Source organism: Anser cygnoides, chromosome 6 (genome assembly GCF_040182565.1).
Source record: "Anser cygnoides isolate HZ-2024a breed goose chromosome 6, Taihu_goose_T2T_genome, whole genome shotgun sequence".
NCBI classification, from domain to species: Eukaryota; Metazoa; Chordata; class Aves; order Anseriformes; family Anatidae; genus Anser; species Anser cygnoides.
In genome coordinates, this window is record NC_089878.1 from 36,842,828 (window position 1) to 36,856,467 (window position 13,640).

The following is a 13,640-nucleotide window of genomic DNA, read 5'->3' on the forward strand; positions in this document are numbered from 1 at the left end:
CAACCTAGGATTTTTTTCTTGTTGTAGTGCCCAACAACGGATAAGCCTCAGCGCCAGATTTTTCTCAAGTGAAATGCAACCATTGTTCACTATTTTCTGAGCACACTCAGTAACCCACACAGGCCAAGAAATAGAATCCTGGGTTAGTAAGAAGAGCACTCTGTGGGATATATCCCTCATACTGGAAATATAAGGAGACACCAAATGTCCAACACAACTCCTTGTATCTAGTATCTTGTATCAAAGACACCAACTGCACTTAAGCACAAGTCATGTGTACGTTAATAAAACCAGATATTAAATGTTCCTCCCTACCTAAAAGCTGGCTAATGAGATCTTTGGACTACTTATTGTCCATCAGACAGCTTAGCTCCATGCTTAGACTACTTATTTTCCACCAAACATTAGACAGTTTAGCTCCATCCTGTGTTCTTTTTGAAGATTCTCCACAAAACGAAACCATTTGTAGATCTCATCGTCATCATTTTCAGTGCAAACATCAGCACTTTGAAAGCAGCTGGAATCAGAGCTAATCTCTTTCTAAAGAACCTCCCAAATTTTTTCATCTCTAATCACCTCCAAATTCATAAAACTGTATGCATAACCCCAAATTACACTTTTTCATATTATTTTAATTCCCACTTTGCCAACTAAGTTTTGGCAGTATTAGTAATATTCCCTCATTTTATTGTTGATTTATGCTGCTGTCATTTCTGTCAATTTAAATGAATTAAGTTGTCTTAAATCCAATAGGTAATTTAGAATATTAATGAATTCTCTGTTAATACTTCATTTGTTTAAACTTTCAAAAATTTGAGATGATGTTTACACATCAACTCTTATTTTCTGACTAAAAATTTTAAACTTAGACTTTAAGGAACTCCAACACTCATTACAGCATAAACTGTAGAAAACATCTAATAAATTAAAATACATCAGGCAGATATGCTAAATCAATTATCTCATATTCAATAATTTATTCAATAGTTAAATATTTTAAAATATTTTATCACTGAATTATAATGAAATGAATGTTACTGTGTTTGAAGAATGGATGGAAAATAACGCAAGAAAAGATACTACATAGCCTAAGAGCCGGTTAAACGTGCTTAAAATTTTACATACCTTGTTGTGCTGCCTTATCATACACTTTCATATGCACAACACCTGAAGTTTTGTTTCGCAGGACAGCTGGGTTTCTTCCATCTCTTTTGTTACATGTACCAATCTGAGCTAAATTCTGGTCTGCCCACCAAAGCTTTTTATCTGTAAAATTTTTAAAATTAAGAGGAACATTATCGAATTACTTACGTTTGAAACCTAATGGGGGGGCAGAAGATTTTCAAGTTAATTTTTAGATCAATTGTAGGCAAAATTGCACAAAGAACAAATAATGTATTTATAAAAAAAAAAAAAAAAAGACTTTAGGACTCTTTAGGACTTATAAATTTGTTTCTCTTTAGGTGAAAGATTTTCACACATTATGAAGTGGAAAACCTGTGAATTATATCCAATTTATAACTGATAGTTACAAAACATTATTCACATATCAAATACTATTGCTAAACAGGGTTTGTTCTCAGAATTTGATATAACCATTCATTATGTACATAGAGATGACAGGAACTCAAGTTTTAGGTTTTTACTGTCTTGAGTGTTCAAATTAATAAGTATGACAATTATCATAAAAATCATTAAGAATCTCGTTAGCGACTTTAAGAAATTATTGAAAACACCAACTTACATTAATAATAAACATTTTTAATCATAAGTTACATGAGATATTAAAATAACAGAAAAAAATGACATACTATGGACATACTAGCATAAAAATTCAAATCATCCTAATCAATCCACATATACAGAATACTTGTCAAAAATTAATGACAGAAAATTCTCACAGGATGCACAATTGCAGTATATGCAGCATATTTTTCAAGGGTGGGATTTAAAGTGACTTGAGTCACAAATATTTCATTTAAATTTAGACAGGATTTTACGTGAAATGATGATAGAAACACTACATTTGAACATTTTCCTGTAGCTACATCAGTTATTGTGGAATGTGAATTTTCATTAAAAATAAATTATGATACAAATGTTATATTGATGCACAAATAATGTGCTTCATAACAATTAAAACAACAGTGTAGGAAGAAAAGCTATTTGAAAGAAATTTCAGGAAACTGAAATGTATACATGAGATGTATATTGTCTCCATTTCACTTACTTCACTTCAGGAAAATTTTATTTGTGAAATATCATTTAAATATCAACATTAGATATTGTTTAGTTTTGTTCAGAAAAATACAACATTCATCAATGCCATTTTTTGTCATACAACTTTGAGACTGACTCTTCACCTGCTGGAATTAATGCAAGTACCTCTGCAGTTAAAGAGCTTGTTAGCATTATATTAATCTAACAAAAGCTAACAAAATGCCCTAGTGTTGATGATTAAGGTCAATGTAAACTTCACTATGTTACCTCAAACCTTTACTGGGGCAATATTCCCACCAAGTTTTGAATACTTCATGTTTCATGCAGTTATACAAGTGGGCTACAATAGAGGTCACAACAAGCACAAAGCCAAAAGAAACAAAACAAAACAAAGATGACTTATCAAGAAACACATCAAGAGCAAATAATGCAAACAGAAGAAAAGAATATGAAATATACACTTGAAAACCTTCCCAGCAGCTCTTGTAAAACACTTTTATTCCCTATTGCTAAGGCTTGGAAGACAGAAAAGGCTGAAACAAGAGGAAATCAGAACTCCGGAAAGGCCCTTAAGTAAGTCTTCTCGCTATTTCTTTATATTTTTATGCATATAAAAAGCCTCAGTTATTAGCTTTATTATAGCTCTGAAGGATGACATCAAGGTCTTAGAAAAACTTTCCACAACAGCTACTTCCTGCCCATGTTTCAAAGAAAACACTGGGATGACAATGGCTCTGTAGTACGGCACAGCTTCTGGGATAGTATACTGGCAGGGACTAGTAAAGTGTTGTAAACTAGGGATACTCAAGGACTGCTCACCCTTGCTCCACATCTGAGACTATCAAAACTTCAGAATCATGGTATTGAAATCAACCATGACATGCTTTTGTGACTTGCCATGTGCCAAGAGAGGAAATAAAAAGCGTTTAAATTTCGCACACACAGGCATTAGCATTACACATTGAATGTGAGATGATTTGTTTAATGCAAACTAATATCTTCTACATAAATAATCTTCCACGATGTACATGGCAATAGTTCAGAATAGTTCAGTCTAGAGCAAAGTGAAGAATGCACTGAAATTACAAAAGTGTATTACTGAAAGGCAAGCAAGCTTCTGTCAGATCAAATAATAATAAAAATAATAATAATGCTTACTAATTTTAAGACTAAACACTAGCTAACGTAAACTTACTTCCAAAATGAGAACTCAGCTAATTCTTTCCAACACAATGTTCACAGTGAAGAGCTCCTTACCTAACTAATGCCAAGTCCTTCAGTTGTTTCCCTTATAACATAATCTTTTCATTTTTATCACAATTAATTTCAGCCAGCTTGTTCCCATCTATTCATCAATCTCAATGGTTGCTGGAAGCAAAGCAAAACAGTCCTTTCCTGTCTGGTAGAGACTGAAACACAGAGCATACCAAACATACAGAAAACACTTAGCCAATGCTAACTCTTAATGTCATCCTTCAGACATTGCATAAAAACATTATTGCAGTGAAGAATTTCCTGATATTTCTAGTCAGCCAAACAAATCCAATGCAAAGCCCTGCTAGCTGTTTCTAGGTGCAACAGGAACATCAACATCCCGTATATCATTTTTCACAATAAAGATGTAAGTTATTTCTGCTAGTTGCTAATTACTATTTAAAAACTTGGAAAAAATCAATGCAAAGATAACACAATCTTTACCAAAACACAGATTTCCTTATGAAGGACAACTAAAAACATGTATATGTCATACTTTCTTGACAAGCTCACAAGCTGCCCAGTACAAACTCTTGTCTGCCTGAGCCCCAGTATACTGCAAAATAGCTGAATGATTGAATGGTCGAATCCCTTCCATTTGCTGGCACACGTATACTGGTCAGCTTATCACTTTATGAGTAGCTCCAGAGAGGCAACAGCATGTGCTTTGTTTTGACACAGAGAAGACGGAGAATGGAGTGGAGAGAAAAAAAGTGTGGACACTTAAAAATATGAGAGGAAAACAGGGTATTGTGATAGCAAAATTTGGAATTGAGAATGGAGGAAGGTCCTTGCAATAGAATGGAGCAGAAGATGAGGAGAGAAACTGATCTGAGCTCTTAGAATAAAGGAAGATATGGAGTTTTCCACTGGAGGCATTACTGGGATAAAAATAGAGAGAAAAACCAAAGTTACTGTGTTTCTAAGATGCAGAAGACAGGAAGCCAGTCTTCGCCAGTTTCTCTTCTGCTGCAAAAGCTGTTCTTTTGAGGGTACTCGTAGAGAAAATCCTAAATTAAAATGCCTAGCTAATGGAAATTCTACTGATTTTGCCCTGTAGAATAAATTTTTACAAGTGAACAAGCTTGCCCTTAATGCTTTTAATTTTTAATTAAAAACAAATCATAATCAATATCTAAAAAATCATTGAAAAACTGAAAAGCAGACTCTACCTTCCAATGCATCACAATATAATTTTAAGCAGTTTTTTCAAACTCAAACTCCAATGAACAAATGGCCAAACACTGGTATGGAAACCATAGCCAATCTTGTTTCACGTCCTGAACACATTAGTCCTCAATGCCTCTAGAATATACACAGATTTTTGATGTGATGGCCTCCAAGTATGAGGCTGACATGTACGTTCCACAGTTTGTAATGTATTTCACAATACCTGTTTCTCATTTTCCCTCAAATGCCACAACACCCTACCTGAGTAGGTGCTTACTCCCTCGACAGCACTTAAGCAGTAAGATGATCTCCTTCCAACTCATTGCAGGTTGTTTCTCTTGACTTAGTCAAGTCAGCCACCTTAGTGACTGACTAACACTCTGTAGTTTATCACTTCAGAAAGATACAGATTTTTATGCTATAAATTTGAAGTTATACTTCTGCCCCAATCCTCAGCCACAGATAATTTCCTATATTTGCATTAATAAAGAAATTTAAGTTATTTTGTTAGTAAAATTTAATCCATCATATAAAATGTAGTTCTGGTACTACATTTCTAGGAAGCTTTAGTAAAGAAACAAGGTTTCATTCACCTATCTCTGTTATATTCTCGCAGTTAAAAAAGTGTCATAAAAGCAAGTGCAAGCAACTCTCTTCTACTCTCAGCCTTTTGGAAAAGTTACCATTTTAATAGCATCTTACCTCAGATTTAGACTTGACCAACAGGCTTGAGGGCAACAAATTATGGGTCTCATGAAAATATTAAATTTAACTAAGAAAGGTAAAACAACAGAGAAAGTAAAATAAATTATAGCAGAAATTTGAATTTCTTCAAAATTATCTTCAGTTTTGTATGTGTATTTTCAAACTGGTACAATGTAAATGGCAGTATATGGGCATGTTTAGGTTAATAAAATATACGGCTTTGCAGTGAGTTAACATTTCACTCATGACACTTAAAATATTAATGACTGTGAAATACTATCTTGCAGCAATGTTCTACGTGAAGAAAAAAGCATGAACATTTCCTTTTTTCTCCAAATAGTTATGTATCTTTTAAAGATCTTAAATGAAATAATTAAATGGAGCAAGTCCATATAATTGCAAGTTTAACATCATCAGTATTTTCATTTCAGAAAGACAAAGTTATTACTGCAGATGAACTAGAAGGAAAACGCTATATAAAAAAACTTTTAATCTTTGGGAACACTGCATTTCCCACAAATACTGTGTGTTAACTTAATTTCTAGTTCATTTTCCTATCAATTAAATGAATTGTTGCCTATGATGCAGTTTTAATATTTAAGACAATTAATATAGAGAGCCAGATAGCTGAGTGTTTCATGACAAAAGTTGCAGACCTGAAAAAATTATTATCCATTGCAGTAACTGTACTTCCACAAAATAATATAAACATTGAAAATATAAAGGAAGAAAAGCATTTACTGAGTGGTTTGCACAGGCATGTGATGACAGAACAGTCTACAGAATTGAAATATTCTGAATATGAAGATTTGGAGACACAAATGGAAATCTCCAGTGAAACTGAGAGGATGGTTGGGCACTGGAACAGGCTTCCCAGGGCTGTGGTTGTGGCACCGAGCTGCTGGAGTTCAAGAAGCATCTGGACAATGCTCTCAGACATAGAGTCTGATTTTGGGGTGGTCCTGTGTGGAGCCAGGAACTGGACTCAGTGATCCTTGTGGGTCCCTTCCAACTTGGCATACTCTATGTTCATTTTATTTCTACATCAATTTTAAAGGAAATCTATCATCCTACACATCCAAAGGTGCTAGAATTTGCTGACTGAAAAGATCGTCTTGTGCTATCTTTCTGTTAAATTAATAGTAGCTTATAAAAATCTTTTGAACAAGAAATTACTGTGTTCAATTTTGATGGCGTGAATTATAACAACAACAAAGACTTAGATGTGAGGTAAGAATATAGTGGTAACTGAGTGATATAGTCCACATGAAAATAGGAGGGGTTCTGTTTGTTTGTTTGTTTGTTACATGAGATTATGACCCACAATAATGGATTATCTATCCTATAAACTTAGTTCAGCTTTTTCCATGAAATAATTTTACATATGTTGAATGGAGCTTTGAGCTTGGTTGGACGGGGCTTTGAGCAACCTGGTCTAGCGGAAGGTGTCCCTCCCCAGGGCAAGGGCTTGGAATTAGATGATCTTTAAGGTCCCTTTCAACTCATACCATTCTATGATTCTAAGTTATTTCAGTATTCAAAATCTGTATTTGAGCATTATTCAGAATAGCCAATTAAATAATTTTGGCATTGACTGTCATACTGTGTGTGGTATATAATCAGAACCTACAGTTTTATGTACCCAACCCCCCCCATAAAATTAGCTATAAGGCTGGAGTACAGAAAGAGAGCAAAATGTATACAATTTTGATGTCTTGTAGCATTTACTACAAAGAGGTGACCAAATTCTTAGGCATTTCTTTAGTATTTTTATGTGAAACTCATGCTTGGCTATGGTTTGACAGCCTACCAAAACAGCAATCTGATGACTATCTCTGGAGAGCAAATAGGCATAATCCCCAAATAACCAACTTTGCATATTCTTTTACCATGAGATGAAAGCATGACATGTGCTTAATCAGGAGGTTCAATCAGCAGTAATTATCCTTAACACATAGTTTCCTTTCTCCCTTTAGGTATTAGCATAGAGCCAAACCATTTCTGCATCACCAACTGGATGTTCAGTCATGTGCCTCTTTAGCTTACTGCATTACTAGATGAGGCAATTGCTGCTCGAGGGAATAGCATCCAGACAATTTCCATCAGTGATGTCAGACATGCAAGATCATACAGCTTTTTTTTCCTCCCTTCACAACAGACACAAGAAATAGAGGATGAATCAGCACAATATAAATTCATTACTAGCCCTTAGAGTACTGGACTGCAAATGCAGTGCTTAAGTAGTTTCTTATGATGTCTATATTATTAAAAAGGGCAAATCAAAAAAGATCACAAGAGAATAGCCAAAATACACTTCATAATGATTCTTTTTATCTTGCCCTTCCATCTTTGTTAACATGACACCTGGATAAATACTACTTAGAAATATAACTTGCAAGATCTTACTGAGCTAGTATTTATTTTTATTTAGCACAGAGGTTTTACGTGGTGCACTACAAGTTTTTGAAAGAGATATGGATACAATATGGGGAATTAAAGGAGAAAGGCAATCTGAAAATTTAAGGGGATGAAACTCATGCAAATCTGGACATTTAAGATATAATAATAATCAAATTTTGAACTACAAGCCTCTCAAGTTCAAATCTCTTAAAAATACCAACCAAGAAGCATTAACTGGTGTTAGCTGTTCAGCTGTAAATCATAGAATTATAAAGGTTAGAAAAGACCTTGAAGATCATCTGGTTGAACCATCCTCCAACGACCAATATTACAGCCTTAGAGCTAAAAAATACAGGTTTTAGTTGTTCAGAAACCACTGGATGTGTGATACCCACCACAACACACACACACACACACACACACACACAAAAGGTTACTCATTAGGCTGAATTAATCTGTTTCTATTTTTTAAATATAATCGATTATTTTACAAAACCACTTGACTAGCATAAAAACAATTTTCTTCCAGAAAATAGCAAAGAAGAAATAGCAACTCTATTTGAAATCTTTAAATATCAAACTCAAGTTAAATGATTTGTTTGATTATGCTAACAAGAATGTTGCTCGATCACTAATTACAATCTTGTTGCTGAAACTGTGTTATCATATATATTAGAATTGTTGTATTTATCCATTTTGTTGGGTAATTAGTATTAAGTACAGCAACATATTGGGAAACAGCAATTTCAAATGCCAAAAACTGCTACACTAGCATTGTGGACAGTCCTTTGGAGATTTCAAGCAGTACTCTAAATGCAAATTTTGATGGACCATTAGTTTTCATTAATGATAGTTTGAGTATTTATGGAAGACAACTATGTACTGTACTCAGAACTGGGCAAATTGCCTAGATATATTTCATATATTAATGCTAATGTAATGAATGGTGTTACAGCAATTAGAAGACTGATGACTTGGAAAATTAAGGTGTATGTATTTGAAGTTTCCTGATCTAAGCAGCCCCTTTGATTTCACAACTACGTTCAGCAAAGTCACAGCTTCTACCATTTGAGTTACTAGAAATGGATTGTAGTGTTTTTTTCAAAACTTTATGTAGTGAAAAAGAAAAAAATAAAAGAGAAAAAAAAAATCAAACAACCAATATATCAACTAACCATATGACATGAAGTAAATGTCAGCATAAATATATTTTAGTAATATGAACCAATATGTTCTGTCAAAATGAAATACTGTAATTGTTATTGTCGGTTTGTTTGTTTGGTAGTACACCTTGATGGCTGTATTATATACAGTTTGTGTTGAAAAGACATTGTTCTAATATCTGCATTCCTTTTTGGAGAAGCTAATATATATCTCCAATTTGGTTGCATTGCTGAATGAATTTCAATAGAATATTATGCACTCACAGAATCATTCACTATGTTCAGTTACTGTATTTTATGCTACTGAAGAATGACTAGGGAAATGCTACTACTTATCACCATAGAACATTTCCTTTGACGTTTCTACTATATCATATTCCAATTTTCTAATTAAGTGAGCTGGATTTTGTGATTTTGTGTAAACTGCTTCTGCGAGGACCTGATACAAAATCCAGCCAAATATCTCTCATGGAAGATTTTGACATCGTTTTCTTCTCAGCTACAACCTTACAGTAACTAATCAATACTTCTCTAGCAGTGTTCAATTTTTGATTTAGGGACATTCAAGGAAGACTACATCAATTTGGAAATACTTTAGATATTACTGCAAGCCCCGTTGTAATCAAAATCTTGCTGTATAATGACTCTGCTCATCAATCCAGAAATACATAAAAGTTCTCACACAAGAGTAAATTTCCAGCCAGTTTCAGTTAGAGTTAAGGAACCATAATCACTAAGCAACTTCGAAGGCAGGAAATGAGACTTTATACAGAATGCCAAACACAGCTATGTAATTTGATTACACAGAGACAGCAGCTACCAGGAAAAGTGGCAAAATCAGATATGGAATATCATATCTTAAATTCAATCAAATCTTAAGAGAAGTATAGAAAACGTTTTCTCATTTTCTTAATCTTGAAAAGAGTACCACTGTAGATTCTCTCACATGGAATATCCCAAGTTTCTGTAAAAGTAGATATATTTTATATCAACCTGTAAATGGTGTCTATAGTAGGTGTTAAAAATTATGCGTGGAAATGCACATGATGAATTAGAAAAGCTTGTAAAAAGACCACAAGAAACTTCACAGGAGTTGAACGCAATAAAATGAATTGTCAGTACAGTGGCAGAAGAAAACTGCCATTGACCACATGTAAGACAATGAACAGTGGGAAGTACTGTACAAAGCATTAACATATATTTCTGAATAGTAATTTAATTAAAAAACAGCTGATGTTGCACTCACTGACTCACACAGAGGGAATGTGCTTTTGCAGAAGAAGTTTGGAGGAGCAGACCAGAAAACGTGACTTCATCATGGATTGATAGCAACATCTTTGTAATACAAAAAGGCAAGGGCAAAATTAATTTTTTATATGCCTAAGGGCAAGGAAAAACTAGTAATTTTGTATATATTCAAACATTTTGCTTTCAAATGGAATATAATTTTCATCTCTTATATATCATGCATCAAAAAAGAAGTGGCAAAGGCAGGAACCAGAAGACTAGGAATTCTGGAGCTTAGCATATGGAAAATAAATGACTGACACTGTTGAGTAGAAAAACAATAAATACAAGATACAGAAAGATGTGAATTACATAACTTGTTTCCATTTCTCTCAAAGATAAACCTTGACACCAACTTTTTTGTTAACATGATTTTAAAGGATCTAATAGTCAGAAAATGTTAAACAGAGTCTGGAAAGGACAGTAAATATCTGAAACAGTAGCAGTTAGCTTCCAAACAGTTTACAGTGGTTAGTTACAAAAAAATTTCAGGAATGTAAACTATAAGAAAATCTCCTTAAATCTCCTGGAAATTGTCAAAAGACATGTTAGTTTTCTGAGCAAAAAGCTGGCCAGACAGCTGCCTTCTGTAAGAACCAGGGCTTTCTCAGATCACGTTACGGTCACTATGCAAGTAAAACCAACTCGCTCTGCCCTCACAATGAACTGAGGTTCCCTCCAATCTTTCCTGGTTTTAGCTGTTTAGAACAATAATATTTCTAACAATCAAAAACAACTGACCAATGTATTACGACCTGTCGAGACTACTCTACCACAAGTGTCTGAAAATACTGAATTCCATCTCTTCTTTCTGCCCCAGTGGAAACATAAATCAATGATACGACATGATATGATCATAACATAACATTAACAAAAAATTGAAGTTCTCCAAAATACTACTTTTACCTGGATAGGTACCAAATGCTGAAGACAGAAAAATGCAAAAGAAAGCAAAAGCCTACAGGACTCTAACACTGAGTGGAACCCAAATGCCAGAAAATGGTTAAGAGTTTTGGCACACGTCATGTCTATTTTCATTTTAGTTGCTAAATGTCAACTGTCCCCCCCCGCCTCCCCCCCAAAAAATGAAGAAATATTCCAGTTCATGTTGTGGTTTAAATATTTACCACATTTCTAGATAAAAGCAGTGAGGAAAATTCATGAAACAGACCAAAAATGATGCAATAAACACACAGTTACTGCAACTCTCCTGCTAAAACTTTCTATTAAAATTGTAAGCTAACAGATCAATGGGGGTACTAAATTTTCACATACTATCATATTAAATCTTACATTATAACAAATTATTCATTCTTCTTTATTTATCTCTCAGTAGTTATTATTGCTTATCATTTATTGATCTCTTGTTCCATTTTGTACTGTTTTCTGCTCTGACTTGTTTTACACACAAAAATGCCTGAATATAAGAAGCTGATGTAAAGCTACCATCACTTCAAGAAAATAGATGGCATCTTTGTTGCTACAGTATGTTCCACAACATAAAAACACACAGGAGAAACGAATACAGAAATCTTTCATGTTTTTCAGTCAGAGCATGCAATACTGTATCAATAAAAACAATACTGTATCAATACAATCATACTGAAATGTCGTAGTGCAGTTTATCAAAACTATGGCTCCTAAATAAAGACAAAACAAAAAAGCAGAACAAACAGAAAAAAGTAAGCGCATCTTGTGTTTATCAATTTTGAGTAGGAAGGTTTGTCATCACCCACAAAAACAAGGTATCACAAACTAGTGATATTATATGCATATATGTTTAAAAACTAAGCCATAGAAGTTCTTGCCTTTCCACACCGGCAAAAAATCTACTTTAATACAAACATGAATGAAACACTCTTCTTTAAATGATAGCTGTAAACTCTTTATTCTATATCCCAAATGGATCATCACTGCTGTAGTTTCTGTAAATCACAGATAAACACGATACCCTATATGTTTCAGTGACAGTATTGGACAAATATTCTTTACAACATTTCATATTAAAGATCTTCAACAGTTCCCTGAAGTAAAGGTCATCCATTCATTCAATTCTGAGTCACAATCAAATCAATGAAAGACAATTTTTCCATATTAACATTCATGACTCCTTCTGACACAAAACTTGCTTTTGTTTATGAATGCATATATAAAAGCATCCCCTCTCTAACTGATTTTGACAGCATTTACAGCTCAATACTGGCCAAATAGTTTCACAATAAAACTCTAAGCAGCTTTTACTTTAAAATATAACAACTTACACTGTGTGTATAAAGTCTTTGAGGTTCATTTGAAGTAATTTTCAAAAGCACACCAGCTATATGTGCACTATACAGTTAATCAATCAAATAAAATACATTTTAAAAGAGACTGGTAGTTGATGAGTCAACTATACCAACAAAAATCTAGTTATCAACAAAACTTATGTGTGGAAAATCCAAGATAAATATAAATTATGTTGAATTAAACCAGAATAAAGGTGAGAAAAGCATTTAGAAGAAAATAAAACACTAGTTCTGAGTTAAACTGTAATTTCTTAACACACTGTACCCTAGAAAGGGCAAGAGATGAAGGTATATATAAGAAACATTTGAATCGACAAAGATATATTCTCGTAATATTCAGCATTCTCCAACTTAAAGACTCTACTTAATAATTTTTACTTATGTTACCTCTCTTCTTCTGTGTTTTTTTTTTAATGTTTAAAAATATTTAAATTATCCCAATATTTCTAAAGTGCAATGTATAAAAAAGAAAAAAATCGATTGAATACAAAGAATATTAGCAGACATCTGAAAATCCAACTCATCTATTTATGAAAATGTTTCTCACAAAACCAAGTCTCACTTTTGCTGTATGCATTATCTACAGTAAAACAATAACTTTTACAAGTTTTTGACAGTTCATAATTAATTAGCTTCCAATTGTTTGAAAATTATTGCTATTACAACTGTACTTACCCATAATGGTTAAAGCTGTGGCTTTTGGTAAGTCTTCTTTCATGGACTCTATTATTTCAAGATTACCACCATCCAAGTTGCATCTATTTATGGTTCCATTTCCTGAACTGATCCAGTAAAGTTTGTTCTCCATATAATCTATTGATAAACCTGTAATTAACATATACAATTTTAACTGTCGTTTGAATACCTAATATACATTTAGCATTAAGCTGTTTTTACAACAAAAATGTGTTCAAGAAAAAAGTATATTTACATAAAATTGTTATCTATCCACTCAAACTTTAAAAAACAAATCAAGAAAACCAAATAAGCTCAGACATTTTTAGTGAAAACAACATGCTTCTTGAAATATTTCTGCCTTTATTTCTCCAAATATCTACAGAAGTCAATCAGCGACTGACTGATGAAAGTATCATCTGGCAGAGAGCTACTTGAAGGAACTGAGGTCCTAAGAGATGTCATTAGCTACTAGCCAGAA

General features: G+C 33.4%; 1 protein-coding gene across 11 annotated transcripts in view; it reads right to left on the reverse strand.

Annotated features, from left to right (window-relative positions):
* Window positions 1–13,640, reverse strand: part of LRP1B (LDL receptor related protein 1B) — a 681,046-nt gene that overhangs the window by 171,910 nt on the left and 495,496 nt on the right. For all 11 annotated transcript variants that reach the window (XR_010832147.1, XR_007162924.2, XM_048062804.2 and 8 more), the window contains 2 exons: window positions 13,160–13,309; window positions 1,126–1,266 (listed from right to left, as the gene is read on the reverse strand). Coding sequence is in view for 9 of the 11 variants with exons in the window: in XM_048062804.2 (XP_047918761.2) it covers window positions 1,126–1,266; window positions 13,160–13,309 (291 nt within the window). In the remaining 2 variants the exon portion in view is untranslated. The remainder of the gene's footprint in view (window positions 1–1,125; window positions 1,267–13,159; window positions 13,310–13,640) is intronic.